General features: G+C 38.4%; 1 protein-coding gene across 4 annotated transcripts in view; it reads left to right on the top strand.

The window, feature by feature from the left end:
* Window positions 1–24,080, top strand: part of CREBBP (CREB binding lysine acetyltransferase) — a 183,305-nt gene that overhangs the window by 141,266 nt on the left and 17,959 nt on the right. For 3 of the 4 annotated variants that reach the window (XM_048868271.2, XM_048868269.2, XM_048868273.2), the window contains exons 18-27: window positions 3,480–3,719; window positions 4,228–4,316; window positions 10,598–10,708; window positions 11,505–11,561; window positions 12,429–12,506; window positions 13,042–13,109; window positions 21,486–21,636; window positions 22,505–22,651; window positions 23,158–23,271; window positions 23,855–24,020. In XM_048868271.2, the coding sequence (XP_048724228.1) occupies window positions 3,480–3,719; window positions 4,228–4,316; window positions 10,598–10,708; window positions 11,505–11,561; window positions 12,429–12,506; window positions 13,042–13,109; window positions 21,486–21,636; window positions 22,505–22,651; window positions 23,158–23,271; window positions 23,855–24,020 (1,221 nt within the window). The remainder of the gene's footprint in view (window positions 1–3,479; window positions 3,720–4,227; window positions 4,317–10,597; window positions 10,709–11,504; window positions 11,562–12,428; window positions 12,507–13,041; window positions 13,110–21,485; window positions 21,637–22,504; window positions 22,652–23,157; window positions 23,272–23,854; window positions 24,021–24,080) is intronic. The other variant, XM_048868270.2, reaches the window with a different exon arrangement.

Genomic DNA, 24,080 nt, shown 5'->3' with positions numbered 1-24,080 from the left:
TGGCTTGATACCGCGGAGGCAAAAGGCTCTTCCGCCAGTACTGGTGGGGCCGGGAGATCCTAGAGTACTTTGGAGAAGCATGGCTCTGGCAGGCCCCCCAGTACCATCTGTGAAGAACAGGGAGGTGAAGCCTAGGATGCACACTCCTTTAGAATGGCTGTCTGTCAGACTTACCATTTCATCAGTACCAGGCTAATCAAAGCACCAGACGCTTTCGGCTTCAGCACCGTGTTCCAAATTGACAGTACCGTCCACCTCAGCTGCTGCAGAGTATCGATCCACTCAGTACCACAGGCATTTACTCCAGGAACTTGTCTGTTTTAGATGAGCCAGAGTCTCCACTAGTTCTGGGTACCAAACAACTTGGTACCAAGATCCCGGTCTCCAGATTAACATGGTTTCCCAGTACCACAAGACTCTCCACCTTTTTCTGCTGATGTCCCACCATTGAAGGAGATTGAGGAAGATGAAGTTAGACATTGTCAGTCTCCCCTGTCAGTGTAGGGTTCCACTCAGCATCCGTACAGGAACCTGTATCCTCATCCATGACAGGGAAGGTGGGATCAGTCCTAGGCACCATCTACTCTCTGGTATGGGGCCCCCCAGTTACTATACTGGGATCCCTGGGTTGTGTCAGCAGCAATTTGCGATAGCTCCGGCTCTGTTGCACTGGGGGTGGGGGGGTAGGGTTGCATAGTTCCATCTACTAAACCCCCAACATAAGGAGACATTTAAAGAACAGGAGACGAGGGTTGATAAGGAGACCGCCCATAAACTCCTATTTTATCCTCCTATCTGGATGAGGCAGTTATGTCACCGCCACCACCACTAATGGCCAACGATTTTCAACAATTCAGGGACCTTGTGAAGAGGGTGGCTGACACCCTTCAGATGCCTCTTGAGGTCAAAGACTCTCAACACAAGTTGCTGGACATTTTGCATTTGGCAACACTCACCTGAGTAGCACTATCCATTAATGAAACGCTCCTGGATCCAACAAAGAATGTGACACGCACTCCTGCCACTATCCCAACAACTTGTAAATTGGTGGGTAAGAAATACTATGTTGCTCCTAGAGACTCAGAATTTTTGTTTTTGGACCCTGTACTTAATTCCCTGGTGGTGAATGCGGTAAATAAGTGGGCAAACAGCATTACTCGAGATCTGCCCCCTATGAAAAAGGCCAGAAGAAGTTAGTCCTTTTTGGTTGACGTATCTTTTTTGAGATGGGGCAACCAGAACTCCAGACACTATTCAAGGTGTGAGCATACCATGGATTTCTATTATGGCATTATGATATTTTCTGTCTTATTATCCTTTTCCTAATGGTTCCTAACATTCTGTTAGGTTTATTTTAACTGCCACTGCACATTGAGTGGATGTTTTCAGAGAACTATCCACAAAGACTCCAAGATCTCTTTCTTGAGGGGTAACAGCTAATTTAGACCCCATCATTTTGTATGTATAGTTGAGATTAAGTGGAGAATCTATAGGAAGAATGTTCGAAGAAGGTGTTAGTTACCCTGTGCAGTAGCTGTGGCTCTTTGAGGTGTGTCCCCCTCTGGGTGCTCCACTACCCACCCTCCGTCCCCTCTGCTTCGGACTGTTCTTTGTTGAACATTTGGATAGAGAAAGAACAGAGGGCAGTTTGCCTATGCAGCCCCATGTACTTTGTGTGTGGCGCACGGTTGTGTATAACACACGTGCAGGCAGGACAGACACTGCTAAATCGCTGATCAATGGATCAAGAGGTGCACACACACCTGAAGCAGAGCACCCATCACACATCTCAAAAAACTATAGTTCTGCACAGGGTGAGTAACCTTTCCTTTCTTTCTTAAACAAAATTATCCTATATATGGTATCTGTTTTAAACACTGATTATTTTTTCTTTTGAAGACCTTCAGTCATCATTTGGATCTAGGAAAATGAAAGTTATAGCAGAGTAATTTTAGGAATTTGTTCAGATTTTATAGCACAGTAAGATTTTTGGTGTTTTATAGTCACAGAATAAGACTGTAGCATAAAATCATGTCTTAAAAGATGCATTTTGCATCCATCCAGTACTGTAGAGTGAGGCCAGGTCTACACTAAAAAGTTAGGTTGACCCAGGTATGCCACTCAGTGGTGTGAAAAATCCAGACCCTGAGCGACATAGTTAAGCTGATATGACCCCTGTTGTAGACAGTGCTAGGTCGACAGAATAATTCTTCTGTTGACCTAGCTACTGCCTCTCGGGTAAGTGGATTAACTGCAGCGACGGGAGAGCCATCTCGTTGCTCTAGTGAGTGTCTACAATTAAGTGTTACATCAGTGCAATTGTGTTCCTGTAGCAGTTAAAGTGTAAACATAGCCTAAGTAGATGATGGCCTGATCGGATGGCCATCTGGAATGTAGACCAGTTGTTACAAGGCTGATGATGATTTTTAATAACATACTTTCTCCGCATCCTCCAGTAACTCTACATGCTTTGCAGAGTGCCTTACAACAAAATAAGAACTCATGCAATATAATAAAAAATCAACTTCTTAGAGTACAGCCACGCAGAAACAAGTGAAAGGGCTATGTTTGAAAGAAGAGGTAATAAGTATAGGGTCAATAATGGTCATTCAACAAACACCTTTGAATGTGGGTGGATGAAGCTTCAAAGTGTTCTGTTTTCTGTTTAAGTGGAGCCGGCATAAGGGTATTTCATGAGGGAGCAAGTTTTGCACAGTAAACCAACACAGGAAAAATATGATCCTCTGCTGCCTTAGGTTCTGTGGTGGAAACTAAACAGTGTGTTGAATGCGTGCAGGTTCCCATCAGTTCAAGACTAGCAAAATAACTTTCAAATATTGCTACTCTGAGCACCCATCACAGAACTTGACTTGTGAATTTGTCCATAGTGTAGTTTGAGCTTTTTATGACAGTGAAACTTGGTGACTTACTGATCTTCTTTGGATCTTGGTTTTTATATTTTTGTTTTTAAATCTGTTTCCCAAAATTCGAAGTTCCTTTGAGAGCTATTAAAAGTTTGAACAACTTTAACAAAACAAGCACAGCAGTTTCTCTCAAACTTGGTCTGTTTTGAACTCCTTAAAGCATCCTTTAACTTGGCCTATGGATTCCAATTTTAAAGACTCGAGTAAAGACATTTGAAAGAAGCAATAGAAATGTTATAGATCATGGATAAAATTTTCAAAAGCACCTAAGTAACTTAGGAGCCAAGTTCTGTTGTCTTACAATGAAACTTTGGATGCGAAGTCATTTGGGCAATTTTGAAAATTTTACCCAATGTCCATTATGGGTTCGGTTCATCTCTGTGTAGGGGGTCATTCTGCACAAGGCCCAAACCCCATTTAAACTCCAGGTAAGCCTCAAAATAGACTGTTTTGCACACATTCGTAGAGATGTTAAATCCTTTTGGATGTGTTCAAAATAGTAGGCACTAGAAGTGCATCTTAAAAATAATGGATGCTATTTCTTGTATTTTGAAGGATTACTTTGACATTGTGAAGAATCCTATGGACCTTTCCACCATTAAACGTAAATTGGATACTGGGCAATACCAAGAGCCGTGGCAGTATGTGGATGACGTCTGGCTAATGTTTAACAATGCCTGGCTTTACAATCGCAAGACTTCCAGGGTCTATAAGTTTTGTACTAAACTCGCAGAGGTCTTTGAACAAGAGATTGACCCTGTCATGCAGTCACTTGGATACTGTTGTGGACGCAAGGTATATTTTTCAAGTTTATTATTGCTGAAAAACTAAGTAGTTTGACAAAGGAGGTTAAAAAAAAGTCTCCTTTAGATACTTATTTTGAATAAAATTAAACTACTAGTTGGAATGGCTAGAAAAAATTAGACTGTTATGTCAACATAGTAAGGAAGTGGAAAATATCTAAAGGATTTTAGCCAAATTTCTTTCTATCACTGGCGGAGATATCATTTTCAATATGAAGTGTTGAAATATTTTGCTATTATACACAATCCCGTATATCTTGCACCTTCTTATCCAGATACAGGGTCAGATCCTGAGCTGGAGTAAGCCATTTTGGCTCCATTGAAGTCAAGGGAGCTGAGCTGTTTTATTCCAGCTAAGGATCTATCCACATCAATCCATATCCACTTGAATCTAAGAACCACATCTCAGTATATCACAATATACTTTTATAGCATGTTCACTACGTTGCATATTCACAATGTAAAACACACTTTAAAGTTTTTTCGCCTTTGTTTTGCAGTATGAGTTTTCTCCGCAGACCTTGTGCTGCTACGGGAAGCAGCTGTGTACTATTCCCCGTGATGCTGCCTATTACAGTTACCAGAATAGGTAAGTCCCAAATTCCTGCATTAGTCGAAGAAACGAGATCCAGTGAGTGACAAAACAAGTTTGTCTTTTTGTAGCCTAGCACATACTAAGCAGAATGATGATTAACGTCTCGTTTCCTTTATTTCTCTAATAAATCAGCAGAAAATAAGCCTATTGATTGTCCTTGTGTGTGCAACCCTCTTGCAGATAAACCCTTTGGTTTTTTACATTGCAGCTTACAGTTCATGGTATTTATATGCTTGTCAGTTTATAGATTCTACACGGCACCACTTAACTAAAGTTGTTTGTATTTTTCCGTTAAATCTGAAGCATGACTTAAAAAAAAAAGGCAACTCAGGAGAACATATCTTTTGCCTTGAGAGAGTTCTGAATAAAAATGTGCAGACGTATCTTCAACTCACTGTCAGAAAGATATCAACTTAAAGGTTTATGTTGGAAAGAAAATGACTTTGTGGATCATGCCAATTAAATTGCATCTGGTATTTTTAATATGTTGGTGCACAAAATTAGAACCTGGAGAACTTATTAGTAAAACAAAACTTCTTAATTCAACTCAGTTTCATGAAGAAGTCTTCGTAATCTAAACAAAATTGAGGCTGTAGTATTGCATATTCATAGTAACTATGCAAATGAAACGTAAAAGGTTTTGTTTGAGAGTTCATGATAGGTTTGACTTCCATAATAACTTCCAGGATCCCATGAGGAGCTGGGAGGAAAAATAAAGTTACTATTTAAAATTTAGTCCTCTGGTTAATAGAGGGAAGAATATATGATTCCATCCATGTTGGTGTTCTGTTTTATTAAACAATGTTTGGAATTAATTTAAACATCAAAATGACACAGCTCTGTCATCTTTCTGATATTTTTATCTCTCCCCACTCTGAGAAAATGCATCTATAGCAATTAAGTTCATCTTCTATTTAGTGTACTTTAATTCATCAGTGCTGTAGTGAGTAACATCCATTAAAAGAAGAAAGAAAAGTTAGCTTTTAGCTTCTTTTAAAAAAGGCTACTAAATGTAAATTAGCTGTGGCTCTAAAAAACTATAGGAGGAGACATTTTTCAAGTTACAGTGTGAAACATTTTCTTGGCAGAGATTTGACAAAGCTTGAGCCATGCCAACTTGGAGGTGTACTGCACATTGCCTTTTAACTTAAGTTATGAAGTAAACATTGACAGCTACCACTTTTAAATTTGATCTCTTTGTACTAAGAAAATCACGTTGGCACTTTACAAAACTGTAGCATCCAACACAGATGAAGCAGTTCAGTCTTACAGACTAGATGGGGCAAAACTATGTTTTATTTTTATTCCTAAATTGCACTACTGTCTCATAGTCTGCAGGGCTGTAGCACAATTCGGAATACACTCAAAACACCAAACCATATTTAACTGTCTGGCACTTTCATTTAGTAACCTGGTTATACAATACAGTTGATTTTTTTCATTGTGTAGACATGTGACTCTTCGGGAGGAGTGGATAATGTGGCATCTTTTTATGGGGCATTTTATGTATTAGTCGTTTATATGATGTCCTCAGGTGTATCAGATGGTGATGATATTATACAAGATCTTTCCATGATGGACACATTATAAATGTGTGCAGTAATGATTCACTAGTTTATTACTAAATACTTTGTTACTTTTTTAACAAAAATGGATTATGTGTCTGAAACACTTAAAAAAGATAAGGGATAAAAGAGTTATTTGGTTCAGATGTCAAGGATTTATGACGGTGAAGGAGCTGTTCACAGAAGCTTTAAGTTAGTAAAACAGGGAGGTAGATTATGGATTGGGCCTTACTGATCCTATGATGTTCAGTCATCATTCATGTGTAGCAACTTTACCTGAAGACTTGCCTTGTAGATAGGTCATGTGGATTTGTTTCTTCTGACTTTATTTCAAAATTTTAAAAACATATAAAAGTACTGCAAGGCATGCAGCTCAACTGGTGGTGTTTTGCATTGACACACACTGATGTAAAAAGTGTGTGTGTTTTTTCCCACTGTTGCTAAGAGAGGAGAGAACTCGTCTGTAAATACAAGATCTTGGGATAAGAATTTCAAACTGATCAGACATTTCCTTCTGATTAAACATCCAGATATTTGAATGTCCTTTTTAAATAATGTTTCTTTTTTTCAAGAGGTGATAGATCACTAGGATTGTTCTTTTAAATGCAAATTCAGTTGTTAGAATGCCAGATATATGGGATTGATAGAGCATGGATACCTTCATTTGGGGTGGGGTGGCAAGATTTTATTTGTTGACTAAGAAGTATAGTGCAGTCTCATTTCACTAGTAATTAAACAGATGCATAGTGAGCGACGGTCTCTCCTCCAAAGAAGTTCCAATCTAAATAGACAAAAAAGACACGGTGGGAGAGGAAACAGGCATAGGGAGGGAATGGGACTTGTCCAGAGTCACACAGTGGGTCAGGGTAGGTCTACACTGCAAATAAAAACCTGAGGCTGCTCTGTGCCAGCTGACTTGGGCCCCGGGGTTCGGGTTGCCGCCCGAGCTCTGGGATCCTCCCACCTTGCAGAGTCCTGGAGTCTAGAAGTCTACGCTGCCATTAAATTGCCCCTTTACCTGAGCCCCACAAGCCCTAGTCAGTTGGCACAGACCAGCTGCAGGTGTCTAATTGTAGTGTAAACATACCCTCAGTGACGGAGCAGGGTGTTTTGAACCCAGATCTGCAGAGTCCCAGTCCACGGGGGACTGTGTTCTGGTTGAATGAACAGCAGTTCAGTTACTTGTATTCTGTTAGGAAAAGAAACTATGTACCAAGTTATGGAAAGCCTATATTCTGCTGTGCTTATTCACAGAAACAATTTCCTTGTATAATTCCCTTACCAAAATCCTAGCTTTTACCTAACCAAATAGTAAATTAGCATGAAACAAATTGTATGTGTCTAGCAAATCCGCAATAGGCTACATATCCTTGTTTTTCAACTTGTGTAGTAGACATCGTTATTGGGGATTATATAACAGTGTTATCTGAAGCCAGCATATCACAGATTAACTAAATCCTGACAAAGAATGCTCAGGCATTGTGAAACTCAGGCATTTCAGTTAAATAATGGCTAAAAAGTAATAAATCAATAGGAGAATTTGGTCTTCATCTAGTTAGTTCAAACTTGAGCTTTAAACTAAAGGAAATACATTAATTGTTCTGGAAAATATGCTTAATATTTGGATACAGATTTGAAACTTGATATTATATACACGATCAATTGCAATGGGCAATTATTTACTTAAAGTATATATGAAGGAAAATTATCTAATTTCAGTCTGGAACTTTGAACCATTAGAGATGTGTATGCAAAGATGTTTGAACCTTTCCTTGATTTGAGCCACTGAAACATAGTGCTATCTTTATTAAGAGGGATTCACAGTTATCTAAACAGTCTGCATTTGAAAAGCTTTTCATTTTCAATGTGTTACAAGAACCACATGGTTGTTTTTGTATGACTGGAGTAACCACAGTATTGTGGTGTTGCTGTAGATTTTATCTTATAATATTGACTGCATGCATGCAAAATTGTTATGGAAAACTCTGAAAGCTACAGGCAAGTCTCATTTCTTCTGTGCAATTCTGTATTCATCATTATATATCTATAAATAGAGTATCATCTGGGCGATCTGATTGTATAGACCTTCAGAGCCTTTAGGTATTATTGTATTTCAGTTTTTTTGTTTTCTCATTTTAATTATTTCATGGGACTCAATCCCTGTGACTTGTTAATTCTGCAGGGGGCTGTGAGCTCTGGTCTTGATCCAGCAAAACACTGCAGCATGTGCTTCTCTTCATGCATATGCACATAAGTGCTTTGCTAGATTGGGGTAGGAGTGCTCACCATCTTGCAAAATAGAATCTGTAATTGTCACAGTATGAATAATGGATCGACTAGCCCTAGAGACTAATTTGTATAATATTGCCTTTACTATTTGATTTAAGTAACATGCAATCTAGGGGTCGATCATGATTACTTATTGCTCAGTCTCATAAGTGTTTTCAGAGACTATAAACTTAATCTGAAAGTATATCAGAATTAACAATTTCCAAAACCATTTGAATGCAAAAAAATTCAGTGGAGCCATGACCATTGATTTCTCTAGTTATAGCAGTACCTATTTGACCTAGGTGTTCAATTTGACTCTGAAAATGAGCAGCCTTACTATAAAGAAAAGAAGGGAGTTTGCTGTATCTGAGAAAATGTTAATATGTACACTCACACACACCAGTATTTATTCTGGCCAAAGTGTCCGAAATAGGCAGAATTCAGAAACAAAGTTAGTAGAAGTAGGGTATGTGCAATTAGTACTCTGCCAAAATGTTCTTCTGCTTAATGTCTATTGTCTATCTCAATCCCCTACAACCAAAAGGTAACAAGTTAGATCTTCTGCCCCCTCTGCATCATTCTGGCAGCTCCAAAGTCCTGCCTTCATTTAGAGAAAAAGCATATTTTTAACTTGTGTTAAAGTAATTCATGTTAACTAATGCACATAAAATCCTAGTGAGGACAAGACAGTTGCAGTTTTAACTCATGTTAGCTAGTTGAGGTAAACTCTGGGAGAAAGTGTAGGCTCCAAGATTTGGGACCTTCAAATAGCTCTTTTGCAGCTCCCTTCCTCAGCTGCGTCCAATGGTTATTGGGCACCACTGCGGAATTAAGTTCAGTTTGTTTGAATTTGGGTTGTTTTACAAATGCTTTAAAATTTACATCTTACTAGTAACATAACGGTTAGTGCCAGTCACAAGAAGAAAGTTCCGCTCAATACATTTCAGTAAGAGCCTGCAAATGACTTTGCTATCTCCATGAAAATACAGCATCAGGAAGCTGTCACCTGGATTACAGTAGTGGGAGAGGGGAGGTATTTGAATGAATGAAGGGGCAAGCAACCCTATTTATTGCCATCCTATATATTGTTGGTTCAGTGTGGCATTCTGAGTCCTATTCTGATGCCTTTTATGCTCATCACTTTTACCTATAGATCTGGTGCTGAGTACTAAAACTGCATTTCACTGTTCTGCCATTGCTGCTTATACTCTCTTCTCGCTCTTAAACCTTCATACAGCTTTTTTTACTTTGATGATCCCGTGTGGCCAGTTTTACTTTCTATGGTTGTGGCCTATATTTGTTAACTTTGTTCCTGTTTTAAGTCTTACCCTTTCCAAACATTTAGGGTTTGTTTGTTTTTTCCTGTTGTATTCTTTACAATTCTGACAACTTTGGTTCCAGTTCATCTGCTACAAAAAAATCTGTGTAGCTAGATTTTTTTTTTCAAATGCAGATTGTATCTTTAAGTAGACCTCTCATTTACTCAACTTGGTTTACTAAATCACAGCAGTGTTTTTGCTGAGTGTCGTGGATTGGCTGACGGTTGGTCTAGTGACCCAAAATTGCAACCTGCTTTACATTCAGTTTGCAAAGCTTCATTGCAGATCTTTAATGTACTACTTTAAATATATTGTATGTATGTGCAATATATACAAAGTTGTTCACATATATACATATATAACTTATATTTATATATAAATGTCTGGAAACTCTGACCCATAAGTGCATTTCTGTTAAATGTTTGTCTAGAGTATGGATTTGGTTTCATTTGCAGTAATATACAGTTAGCTGAGCAGTTGGTCACATTTCATTTTATAAACCAAATAACTTTTGAATCTGTAATATTTTTATAGATTTTTCAACATTAGGATTATTTCTGCCTTTGCAGTTTTACTAATACATCACTGAGTGCTTTTGGCATATCTTCCGTTTTTTTTGTTACTCTCTGTGAAAATATTTTTCAGGCTTTTTGACAGGGTGTTCTTTTCCAAGGAAACTCAGTAATTCTTATGCCTGAAATTATACAGCATTTTCTCTAACAAATGAAAATCAAATCCAAATTCTTAAATTTGAAGGATATACGAATGTAGCACTTAACAGCTACTTATAAATGATTCCAAAATTTTGAATTTGATTGACAACCTATTATTTGTTAGTACAGATGGCCTGTAGTGTATAAAATGAGACCGAATGCTAATCTGTGCTTTGCCTTGGCTTTCTGCTCTGTGTTGTCTTGGTGTTTGCATCTTACCTCTTATGTCTGTGCTGTTTGTTCCCTTCCCTGTTCTCTAATCCTGCCCTTCCCTTCCCTCTGTTCCTTTTCATTGTCCACACTGACCCATCAATCAACCAACAACGCCCCCCCTTTCGTCGTGGTGATCTGCCCTGCTCTGATTGATGGCTCCGTTGCTTGGGTGGCTGTGTAATATGATGGACCAGTTCACCCAAATATGGCCTTCTTGCTGACAGGTATCACTTCTGTGAGAAGTGTTTCACTGAAATCCAGGGGGAGAATGTTACCCTGGGTGATGACCCTTCCCAGCCACAAACGTAAGTAATCATGATTCTTCTTAATGCTACATTTAAAATAATGGAAAAGAATTGTTTTGGTTGTCTGAAATTGACCATTTGCTGCTTTTAGGGTAAATTAAGGGAAGGTGTATAGTTTCTTACTAGGAGAAGGTTTATATGGGTACAGGTGACTTACTGTTGTTACAGTGTCAGACGATTATCAATATTCTCTGTCTTCATTTCTTCTGTTTGCCACAGTCCTTGATAGCTGCCCATGTACTGTTGATTTCAGAGACAGCAGACACTAAAAAGTGTAAACAGAAAGCAAATTTTAATGATTCATTGATTTGCATCTGCTAGTGAAACAGGGCAATACTGCTGGAAAGCCTGATCGGTTACCTTCTTGAAGCACTCATTTCATGAATGAATGCTGTAGCTTGTTTTCAGCCTGACAGACTGGCTTGAAATGAGGTGCAACAAGGCTTACAGTCAAGACCGGCTATTTTTGGAGAGGGCTTCTTTACTTACTGCAATTTTCCTAGGTTTTTTTGCATCTTGTATTGGATCTTACATTGAGTATATTTGTGTAGTAATCATAGTGCTTTTAGCTTACTACACAATTAACTAGTTTTGCTAACTGTGAAAAAAATACATGTTAAAATAAAAATGAGTGGAATTGCTTTGTCTAAACAAAACTGAATTCCCCTGGTGTGCTTTCTTCTTCAGACTTGAGATTTCAATCATTTGCTGCAATTCAAGTAATCGTGATAAGGTCTTAGCTTCATCTGATGTAATTCTGGCAATAGGAAAATTTCATTTTACTCTTTCTCTTTAGAACAATCTCAAAAGATCAGTTTGAAAAGAAGAAAAATGATACACTAGATCCAGAGCCGTAAGTATTAGGTCGTCTTTTTTTATTAAAAAGTTAACATGACTTTCTGATAATCACTGTGCAGTTGTTACAGCTACTACTTCCTTCTGTGGCCATTATTTCAGAAACGGGAAACTATATAGCCAAAGCAGTCCCCTTCCCCATCTCCACCCAAATAGTTAGCAAAATCTTTACATAGAGTTCTTAGCCCTTTGTATGGCAACTTTTAAACATATTATATTTGGGGTAAAATGTGCCTTTAATATTTTGCACTTCAAGAGAACTTTTCATTAAAATGGGGTTGCAACCCACTTTGGGGTCCCGACCCACAGTTTGAGAACTGCGTGTTAGGTTGACAGTAAGCTTGAGCAACTTTACTCAACCTGTGTTTGCAACAGTTAGTTGAAAACTTAAATAGATGGAGGTCATAGAATACCGGTTTTTTGCAAGCAGAATTCCGTACTGCAGTCAATAGGAAATTTAGCTTAAATATGGATGACCGGTAGGACCCAGGGAAAGGGTCTAGAAAGTAAGAGTTTGGACAAAGGACCATTCTCGTTCTCTTTTGGGCCCACAACATTTTGACAGTTCCTTGTTAACTTAAGTGTATTATACACATTTTTAGATCTTAAATATAATGGCAGAATATATCCAGTTCCATTTTGGTGTGGAAGTATTTTTCATTGGTCTATAAATTTTCCTTAATGAGGTTACTAGCAAGGTAAATATATTTAATTGATACCCATCCACATAATCTTGTTTTATTGTTGAAAGGTAGCCCTGTGGAGAATTACCTGCCTAACAAGCATTGACCTGGTTTTTGTCGTTTCATACTCTTTATCTCTTAGGAAATTAAGGTAGCTTTTTTTTTTCCCTTTTTCTTCCAAGCTTTGTTGATTGCAAAGAATGTGGTCGGAAGATGCACCAGATTTGTGTGCTACATTATGATATTATTTGGCCTTCAGGGTAAGTAGCCTTAGATGGGTTTTAGCCTTTCTTCTGCAATTATAATGAAACTCTTAGCTGTATAGATCCTGTTGAGCTGTTGATTTACACACAATAATTCTCTTTCAGGGACCACGTATAAAGAGACAAACCACCTGTAAATGAATTTTTAATTTGGTTGTTAGTGGCTCCTTTGCATATTCAAGCTAAAATATGTAGGGAGAAACTTGTCCACAAACATTGTTTCCTCTTTCTGAATTACTTACTGTTTGTAAAAGTTGGATAATGGTAGGGGATAAATATTAAAAGAAAGATAAAATGAATGTGCAGTATTAGTTACTCATTTGGTGGAATGAGTAAACCAACTCTAAAGCCTCTAACATTTTCTGAACTTGATGTACTTAAATTGTTCCTAATCTATATTAAATGATGAGACAGTAGTTTGGGATGCAAGTCATTTTTTTTCTGACTACTACTATTAAAAGTGTTTAATGGTGGATTAAGCTAGTTGGGGCTGTTTATACTAAATTATCAGCAAAACATTGTTGTTTTACAGCTTTGTCTGTGACAATTGTCTGAAGAAAACTGGTAGAACACGTAAAGAGAACAAATTCAGTGCTAAGAGTAAGTTTGTGTGGTTTTTTTGTTCATACATTTTAGAATTTCTTCAACCTTTATCTTGCCTGTGCTCCTGCCCCAGTACCTTCCATTCCAAATCCTAGTATATGTTAGGCTTGCAGAGATCTCCCCTACCACTGGTGCAGCTTCACTAATGCTAGCAATATTAGGAGTACTAGTGCAACAGTGGCTGCCGTTATTTTACTCAGTGTCATGTAGACCTGCTTTTCACAGGTCTCGATCATCAGTGCCTGTGCCCTGGAGTTGCACCATGGATAGTGCACTGGTAAGAGATTTCTCAAAGGCTAGTGTATGCAGAATTCAATGAACAGCACAGAATTCACTGTTAAGTGGAAGTGATTATATTGGATGGTGCTGAGAGCTGAATGTCTGATTTTGAGCAGTTGGGTTTTTTTGCAACATATATATGTATTTCTAATTCTGAGGTATAAAATAAAGCAGAAACTCAAAACTAAACACATAGATGACTGATTAAATTTAAACTAGTTTCCATGTAGCCTTAAATCAGAAATAAATGTCTGACATTTCTGTGCTTGGCAATCAACAAGATTTAAAATATATAAGTTGTGCAGAGTCATACTGTGGTAGTCCATGCACTTCCGGTGTAATTCAGGAATGTTAAATGATCAGTTGTTTCCTTTTACAGCTCTCTGCTTTTTGAATTAGTATAAAGTAATAGAAATTCTCAGTTTTAATAGACATCATATTTAGTTGTCACGTTTTATGTCTAGAGCTTTTTAAATACATTCTAATTTCAAATTTTTGTCAAGCTGTAGTTGAAATATTAATTAAAAAACGAAAGCTTTTAGGCACTTAGGGCAAAATGTTCAATCTGCTGTGCTAATCTTTATTGCAGATTGTGTACACGTTAACTGCACAGAACACCAAGTGATGTCAATAAAAGTTCCATGTACAGTACAAGTGCTGAATATACAATAAGGACCAGCACTGCAGAATATGGCATTCATCGTGTAGAGAGGAAAAACAAATTAAACATTAGACACCTAGGAAATTCAGAGTTAATTTAAACAAATCCAAACATTGGGAAGTATGGAAAGGCATGCAGACAACCTTAACTTATTCCACTGTGGTGATGCCAGCCTCCAAACTTTCCTCCTTTGTTCTTTTCATATTTGAGGCCATTATTTTGAACACTGTAGTTTTGTAATTAAGGGTTTGCAGAGTAAGCAAACACCCGACATTGTATGAAGTGGTATTTTTGGATCAAGGACATTTTTGAAGAGGTTTAAGAAATTCACAGACTGGAGCGAACATCTCTTCAGTTTGTAAAAGCCAGCGTATTGATCCGGTGATCACAACTCACTGTACTCCCATCTTCCCTTTGTTATCTTTGTTCGTAGAGGCAGTCCATGGTAGCGGAAATGTTAAAGATTGAGAAGACAATGCACTTGTACAGCTTGCACAGACTTTTGTATATAAGTTGTAACTGTTCTTTGTCAACACACTCATTTTCGCTTTTTTCATGTATGTGCCATACATTCATGAGCTAGTCTTGGGGGAGGTGTGTAAGTAGATGCAATAATTCTTATTTACTGATATTTCTATAATTGGTGGCACATGGAGTTCTGGGGTGGGATTTTCAAAATTTTCATTGGCCTAACTCGGCTTTTATTGAAGTCAATGGCAAGTTTTACCATTTACAGTAGTGGGAGCTGTTAAGCCAGTGCTGCGTGCTTTTGAAAATCCAACGCATAATGACTATTGTGGAATGATGGCCTTTAGTATTCTGTTTGTGTACTCCGGATTTTATTAAGCACAATTTTAGTCTCTGGACATTTTATGACTGTACAAACCCCAGCCATTATAAGATTAAGAATAATGTATTCTGGTGTTTGTGGTTGCTGTTGAGACTAACCTGTTATGGGTGGGTAAGGTTGTTTTAGCGTTTATTCCCGTTCGCCTCCCTCAGGACATCACTACAGAGGCAGAGTTAAGATTGTCTGAGTGCATTTCTGTACTTGGAAATGTTTGGTTTCTTTTAAGTTTATTCATAACTTTGAGTTTCCTGGGTTTTACGTGTGTGTGTGAGAGACTATATTCTTGTAAGTTTTTTTACCCTTAGGTTACTATGCATTACTACCAGCTTAACTTTTTAAGTGGGATTTTCCTTGGTTTTTGTTACATTTTTGAAGTATACATGTTTCCTGGGCACCACGCTGGAGGGGAACTGCTTCATTCCCTGGGACTCCCTGCATGCCTCCGGGGGGAGGGTGCATCTTGAAGTGGTGAGAGGACTCCCCCACACTTCTCCTTTTGCCCCAACCCAGCAAGCCTTCTACTAGTCTCTTCTTCTGTTTAAGTGCAGTTAGGCTAATAATCATCTTTGACAAGCCAAAGTTCCTCTCTTTGATTCCTACCACTTGTTGTGCCTAATTTCCCTGTATTGCCCTCTTCAGTCCTCACATCTCACCTCCTCACACTTGCCCCTTTTCTTTCCTTCTCTGATCCAAGAGGATTTCTTTAGCCCTCCAGTGACATCAAAAATAGTAATAAACAGGCATGACACCTCCCAGCAAGATGAAACTGGATTGTCTTATTTGATCCCTTCTTACTCTCCATAAGAGTTAAGGTTTCTAAATAACTTGTCTGTAGAAGGTGTTCTAAGGATTAAAAATACCTAATTCATGAATTCACAAAGAGCTGCATCTGTGTGTGAAGTTTAGAATTCTTAAAACCTACCATAACCTAAAACACATGGGCCAAAAAAGCGCAAGATGCTAGGGGACAATAGAAAACACAGGTATTTTTATAAAGTGGCATATAAAGATCTTTAATCCTGCACATTCCTCCTGATTTAATTTTTTACTCTATTTGAAGCATTCCAATTTGCAAAAAAAAAAAAAATTTTATTGCTCCAATAAAAAGTTAGAAGTACACTGAAAGTAGGGCTAAATTAAACCTTAATTATGGAATTGTTACTAGGATAAAATTAACCCCACCACAGAGGCACTTGCAAGGTTCTTTGCATCACTTAAGTCCTTAATACGAGGCATTGTCACAGAAAGTCCAACTGCAAGTGGGTGGCTTTTCAGAGGTCCTGGCCAGTATAATGAGTAGCAAGAATATTGTGTGGAATCCAGTGGGGCTGGAACTAGGGATGCTGCCTCACCCCATGGCTTGAAATAGTAATAGCAAACACCAAATACATGGTTTCCATCATCAGCACCCCAACTGTAAAAATTGTTCTGGCACCCTTGAATACCTACAAAAGCTGCAATAATGGCATAGGAAGAAACATCATGCTTCCATTCATATTTTATTGGGCCCAGGGTTCCCAATAGCATTTCTTAAAAGCGTAGAGGGCGAGAGCACGGAAGTATATCTAACGAAAATACTATCTTAAAAATTAACTAAAAAGAATTTTCAGTTTAAAAAAGTTAAAATTGAAAAAAAATAATTTCTTTAGATTTAAAGTGTAAAAAAGGAATAATTTAAACTGTGAAAAATAACTAACTTGTACAGTTACTTAGCACATATGAGGTCCAGACCTTTTCTCCTGTCTCTCGGCTGGGGATATTAACTACATAAAGATTGCATGAAAAGAAATACATATTAAAGGAAAAGCAAGCTCTAAGTAACCAGAAATGAACAAGAAAGATTGGAATTGAGAGGGGAATGTATTTTGTTCTTTAGAAGTCACAGGTTCTAGCAGTTCAAAAGGTTTTTATTATGGTTTCAATCTGGAACATACTCCTATGTTTGGGAATTTCTAAACAGATATTTGACACTTTATAGTTCACCATTTAAACTATATTAACTTGTAAAGTAGTGAATTACAAGTTATATTTACCACTCAGACCTAAACAGAGCTTCATATGTCTACATGCTGAAAAGATCTCATAAATGTCTGATTTTATGTGCTATATAGTATGCTATGTTACCAAGGCACAGTGTCCTAAACAGCCTGATTTACTTGATTTTTGTGGCATTGTCTGACTGCTGGTATTTTAATAGTAGGTAAAGAAAGACAAATCCTGTGTAAAATCAGACTTCAAATTAAATTTGTACGGTGATGGTAGTAGTTTATTATATAAAAATACAATTTTTATTTAATCTTATTTTTAAGTTAATAATGTCTCTTCTCTGTGGCTGTTTTTTGCATTGGTTCCATGACAAATATTTGCTTAAACCAAAGGTTTTCAAACTCCTTTAGAGTATGGATCATATTTTAATAGCTATATTGCATTTAATTTAATATAAGTTTTGTCGGGGGGGGGAGAATAATTTTTACAGTTTCATTTTGTTCTTCAGTTCATCTTCTCCACCCCACTGTTTTGCTCCTCTCTCCTTTCCCTGCTCTCTTGTAAATATTGCCTGGCCATCTGGTTTCCTCCTTCCCTTGATGTTACTCTCCTGCTGGTAGCCCCCTGAGGTGACTGGCAATCCTAGCACACTGGTGGCTTCAGTTCCTAAGAGCAGCTTCAGCTTCCCTTCTTTCTCCCCCTTCCCCCAATTTGTTTTAGTAGTGGCCCCTTCTAGAGATGTAGAAACAAGGATGAGAAGTCAGTTCTAGGTAGACCACAGGTTAAGAACCACTAGCTTCAACAACAAAATTTGCAAATAGTGTAAAAGAGAAGGGCTTTAAAAATGCATTTTCCCATAGAAAGCTTTTCTGGGCAATTGCTGTCAACTTCTCCAATATCCAAGCTTCTTTTCTTTCTTTAATTTCAAACATTCCTGGTTTGCAAAGATAAACTTCCAAATATAAATCTAATTTAACCGTTACAGTGTCGTCTTCCTAAATATGTAGAGAGATGGCTCCAGTATCTCTGTTGCTGCTCAGAGCTCTGGTCAGTTTTTACTCTGCTGCAGTTTGGCAATCTTGTCAGTGTTCACTATGCCTGTTCAGAATCATTTGGTCATCTGAAAAACTGACAAGACTCAGGTCAGTTTTAGTTTGCTACTTGGGAGAATTATGACCAGCAAGGGAGGAAGGACCTGGAACTGTGCAGTGGGGAGACTTGTAAACTGACTAGGGAAGAGTGGACACTTCCCCATTCAGCACCTAGAAAACTTAAGGGAAGGACCGTGTAGCAGAGACCAACTTTCCCTCACAGCAGGCATTTGGCTAGTAGAAGGTAGAGGAATGAAGATCCCGTGCCATCATCACAGCAAACAGGAGGCTCTGAGGAAGAGACCAGAGAGAGAGTGTGCCACTTCTGCTTTAGGTTGAGCATTTCAGATTTGTCAGACACTAACTAGCAGGAAAAGATGGAGATCCCGAACAGCAGTGTGCATGCTTTTTTCCAGTGACTGGTTGGCTTCTCTGTGGCAAAGGGTTGGAGGGGGGAGTGAAGGCTCCGGCTGGAGGTTTGGGCTCTGGGTCACACACAGCTCCACTCCTCCAGCCCAGCGAAGTTTGGGGGAAGGGGCTGGAGAGCTCAAACACAGCTGCAAGCGCCTCCCCCATGGGCACAGGGAGCGGAAGACAGAGCCTTTCCCATGCAAAGTTTCCCACTTTGCCAGCAGTCCATGGAGCTGGAGGTGCCTGCAGTGGTGTGGGGGGTCTGTGCCAGGGGCCTGGGGCAGCGTGACACTCCATCCTGTGGGGCGCAGCAGGGTCGTGGGGCAGAGGCTCAAGCACCTCTCCCGCTAACTGAGTCGCTCATTAAACTCACCAGGTGAGTTGGCTGCGGCACAATGGGCAGGGGGCGCCCCTGCTTGGCTCGGGGTTTTAATTCCTCTCCACTGCATATGACCCAGCCCTAGCAGCTCCGGCTGGGCTTGGGGAGGGGCACCTCTCCCCACCTGACTGGCCTGTGATAGCCTGCTGCATGGCCACATGACTGAGAGGGAACTTAGCCCAAAGGTAGCCCAAGCTCTCAGGGTAGTAGGTGCCAGATATGTTTTTCAAGCTTTAGTAAGGATTGTCTTGAAAATAAGTTTAAAACTCCTTCTGTAGCTTTTTATAGTAACTGTATGAACTGCAGCTGAGAGCCAAAAATATAGTAGCTTGTTAAGAGAGAATATTAACATATTTTTAGAACAGTCAAAATGCTTGGCTCTTAAGGATTGTATTTTAGGGTTAATGCTTGGGTTGGCATGGATGTTGGTAATCTCTTGCAAGCATAATTATATTCTTGCTCTATACATCTGTTCATTTGGCCTTCTCCTTAGTTTCCATGACTTACTGTGCAATAGCACAGAGTGATGAAATGACTTTGAAGGGAAGTGGGAATCACTTGGTAGAATTACCCACTGAAAGATGTTAAAATGAGGACAAAATCATTAGAATTCATTACAGCTGCTAGCTAAAAATATGCTGGATGCAATTACTAGTTTCATATAATGGAACTATGCTCCTTTTTCTATGTTCTTAAGATAGAAACATTGCCAAAATTAAATACCACTTTTAACAATGATCTGCAGGTGTAAACTTCAAAGCCCAATCTACTGTAATATGATGTGTGGAATGTCCCACGTCATCATTCAGCGTATTAGTGTTAAAAGTGGAAATGATACAGTTTTCCATTGATCAAGTTCCTCTGCAGTCAGCATGCAGTCTCCCATGTAGTGACACTCCAGAGTGTGCTGTGCTGATGTCCTAACCACAGAATTCCACTAGATTGTGGAGTTAGATTATCGAGGTGTTAAGGAAGGGGTATGCTTAGGGTTAATTTTTATATTGAGATTTTTAATACATTGTATATTTTTATATATTGTCATACGAAATAAAATCTTAGAATGTAAGCTCTGTAGGTAGGAATGGTGTTGTCTTTTGCGTCATTACAACTGTCAGTGCACTCTTGGGTTTTAAAGTAATCTTCAGGTGGGTATTCAGTTCCACTACTACGTGAACACCCCAGGTGGTCAGTTATAAGAGACAACAGTCTTGCCTCCTGGCTAGATGGCAACTGATTAAGGTTTTGGCATGGAAATTTTTAGTACATTTCATTGCAGAAGTGAGGGGGGAAAAGAAGATAAGTAATGAAAGGGTCACCAGTTAATGTCGTTTTTGCTACATAAATGAGTATCATAGGGGTGTTGAATGATGAGGCCCTTTCAGGAGGTGGGGTGGGGGGAGATTGGAGAGTAAGCCCACCCTGTACTCATCCCATAGACTCCTGTCCCTCAGAGTTGGACCCAGCTCCAGGCATTGCAAACTGGCATACGGGGTTGCAGTACACTCAGATTTGGCTTGTCCACCCTTCTGTAGGTGGAGATGGAAGGGTGGACAGGCCAAACATGAGTAGCACTGTGACCTTGTGTCCAGGTCACAACACCACTTGTTCTGGGGGCCTAATCAAATGTGTTTTTACAGTCATTTTTCCAAGATTTCACTGACTTTATTTAAATTCACATTTCCGTGACCTCTGTGACAAATCACATAGCCCTACGACTGATGAATAGTAGCTGCGGGGGACTGTAAATTAAATGTAGCAGGGTAAAATGGGTGACCATGAGAATGCATAAGTGAATTATGCCACCACCTTGATTTTAGATAGGGAGGAAATATGCTGGTAAGACTAGAATAATTAAATACATTTTGCCAAGTAGTAATTTGTATGTAAAATTGTATAAATGATTTAAAAAGCAGTAGCAATAAGCCCTACAACATAAGGTACTTTCATTTTCACAATTTAAATGACAAGGGTTATTTTTCTTTAAAAGTAGAGTTTTGAAAGACTTTATATTTTGAATGTATTAAAAATTGTATCTTTTTGTCTGTAGTGTACTTTTTTCATGAATAATTTTTAAATGTTATGTAAAAAGAAAAACGGGATTAGTGGAGCAGGGATATACAGGATGTGGACTTGAACCTTTAGGGGCTTCTTTGCCTGTGCAAATAACTATTAAAGCTCAATATGTACATTTTTATAATTATGTAGATTACTCAGACTGAAACCTCTGTTTTAAAAACAGTGAAATCTCCACTGAAGTCAGAAGGCTTTTCATTTCTGTTGACTTGCTTTGCTTCAAAAGGTGTGGCTGGGAGCCAGATTTATAAACTGATGTAATCTCTGTCAAGCAGCCAAATGAGTGTTTTTCTTACAAGAAAAATTTTGCAGTATTTAAAAAATCTCCTACAAATTTTAAATTACCGTAAAAGCCTCCTTTTTTAGCGCATTTACAAAGTGTTTTTTCCACTGTGGTGTGGTTAGCCTGCCTATAAGAGTTGTGTAAATTTAACTTTCGCTAGGAAGGTGACTTTTTATTTTGGCTGTAGAAGGTAACTCTAATTCTCATGCAATAGTAAAGAAAACTGAAAGCACTATGACTGCATCCTAGGAGCAGTGAGTCAGAAAGATCTCTGACACTGTGATTCAATCTAAACTATGCTTCAGTTTCCCCAAACTTTTTATCACTACTTACTTGGTCTTTGATATTTTTCCCCCTTAGGGCTTCAAACTACCCGTTTAGGAAATCATTTGGAAGATAGAGTAAACAAGTTTTTGCGGCGACAAAATCATCCTGAAGCTGGGGAAGTCTTTGTCAGAGTCGTAGCCAGTTCAGATAAGACAGTCGAAGTAAAACCAGGAATGAAATCCAGGTTAGTCCTCTCTTTTATTATGGTAGCATTTTGATGTATATTTCTTGTGTAACTTTTTGCCTACCTAGGTATAGTAGAACCTCACTAGTCTGCACTGGTTTGGAGATGCTTTGTAAATTATCAGAGTTTGGGAATTGGCAAGCAAGTGAACAAACATAATGAAGTCAATACACCATAAAATGTACTTTAATTTATTTTGGGAGTTGTATTTTAACTTTTAAGTTACTTATGACACCGCTATATTCTGTAGTGTATTTTATAAAAATAATGCGACCTTAGATTATGCAACATTGAGGTCTTTTATTACTATTAAATCTAGAAGAGGTGAGGGAAAATCACTATTTTTGTGCAGTTTGTAGGATGTGTAATTTAGTACAGTGCAGATTAATAAAGTTCTACTCTAGTAACATTTCATTAATTATGTTGCCTTTCTGTATACATTGGCTTCTGGAAATGCTTTTATAGTAAATGGGCTATTTCATGACAAATGGGATGGTTTTTGAAAGGCTTTATCCATAAAAGTACTTCAGTTTTACTCCAAAGACGGCAGAGTGTTGACTGCATTTCAGTTAGTAACTTCAATGCGTTATAACTAATGTACCATTTACTTAGAGGCTGGCAGTTTCTTTGGACAATTTTGTACTTTGTGTTTACATATTCAATCATAAGTTAATTGTATGGAAAAACTTTTGTCTCAAAGCTTTATGGAAACTGGCCTTGCATTGCCATGATGCCATTTTAATATGATTCTGTACTCTGCCACAACTGGTACTTAAATATTTCTGAAGAATTAAAAAATGTTGTAAAGATCTGTTTCCTTTTTGATAGAATTTTAGAGTCCATTGATAGATTTCTTCCTTTCCTGCAGGTTTGTGGATTCTGGTGAAATGTCAGAGTCCTTCCCTTACCGAACTAAAGCTCTGTTTGCTTTCGAGGAGATAGATGGAGTGGATGTGTGCTTCTTTGGCATGCATGTACAGGAGTATGGCTCTGACTGCCCACCTCCAAATACCAGGTACTTTTTCATTTCTCCAGCAGTGATTGGTGCACATGGAGCCTTTTAATACTTTAAATACAGGCTAGCTACCCATACTTCCACATACTGAAATATTCGTGGCACACGCAGTCTTACTATTAAGTTAAGTGTGAAGACTTTTCCACACCAAAAAAAAAAAAATTGACAGTCAAAATGTTAGGAAGTACATAAAATTCAAATCTATCTACTTCCATGCTAGCATTTTCCCTGGTCTCTCAATATCTTTGTCTGTTGTCCAAAAGGTGAAACACTGGCAATATTTCACTTTTATTTCAGCAACTTTACATCATGTACTTTAACGTGTCTCTTTGGTCAGTGAAAAGTAGTGCTCCTCTTTGAAATCAGCTGCAGTCTTTATTTTCCAGGTCCCTGCCCAAAGCAACCAAGTCAGTGGCTGTTGTAAAAGCTGAACACCAGTCTATGAAAGCTAATGTGGTTTGTATTTGAATCATTTTCTTTTTTTGTTTTCTCCCTCGTCCTCACAGGCGTGTGTACATATCGTATCTAGATAGTATTCATTTCTTCCGACCCCGCTGCCTCCGAACTGCCGTTTATCATGAAATCCTTATTGGATATCTGGAGTATGTGAAGAAACTTGGGTAAGCAAAAGTTGTCTGAATTCTTTGCAAAATGATGCTGTAATTCAATGTCATGTGAACAGTATGGTTACTCTATGTAACTTTAATTAAAGAGTAGACTTCTCTCTTACTTTGGGTGTGGGGAGGGCTTTTGATTTGTTTAAGACAATTTCTTACGTTCCTTCCACCATCTTCTCAAGAATCTTATGAAACAGACACCTCTTCTCCCACAGTGGAGATAATTGTTTGGATTTCTGCACCAGTGAGCGTATAGTGGTGTTTTCCCCATAGTAGGAATGTTTTTCCTTAATTTCTCTTTACCTTTTTAGACTGAGAGAATCTCATTCCCTCCACCCACTAAACTGGTGAGAGAGTTGGGTACTAAATAGCCCATTCAAAGCCTAAGTTCCATGATTAGACCATGGGCCCTTGAATATACACAAGCTATTACTGCCATAAAACTCCCCAACATCTTTATAAGGAAGCAAGAAGTCTGAGTCCACTTGTAAATGTGGTTGGGTTTATGTATAGAAAAGGCAAAGGAATTTAATTATAATGCTGAGTGTTAATTGAGATGTTATTGGCTTTTGCATGTAACCTGCAGGTATGTGACAGGTCATATTTGGGCTTGTCCCCCAAGTGAAGGAGATGACTATATTTTCCATTGCCATCCCCCTGATCAGAAAATACCAAAACCTAAACGCTTGCAAGAATGGTATAAGAAGATGTTGGACAAGGCATTTGCTGAGAGGATCATTCATGACTACAAGGTTTGTATACCTTTTACTGGCTGGATTGATTTTACAGTGTTCATTATATCTAGGCTACTT

This window comes from Caretta caretta, chromosome 10, assembly GCF_965140235.1.
Source record: "Caretta caretta isolate rCarCar2 chromosome 10, rCarCar1.hap1, whole genome shotgun sequence".
Classification (NCBI taxonomy): domain Eukaryota; kingdom Metazoa; phylum Chordata; order Testudines; family Cheloniidae; genus Caretta; species Caretta caretta.
Note: the sequence above shows the minus strand (reverse complement) of the source record. Positions and strands in the feature narration are given on the sequence as shown.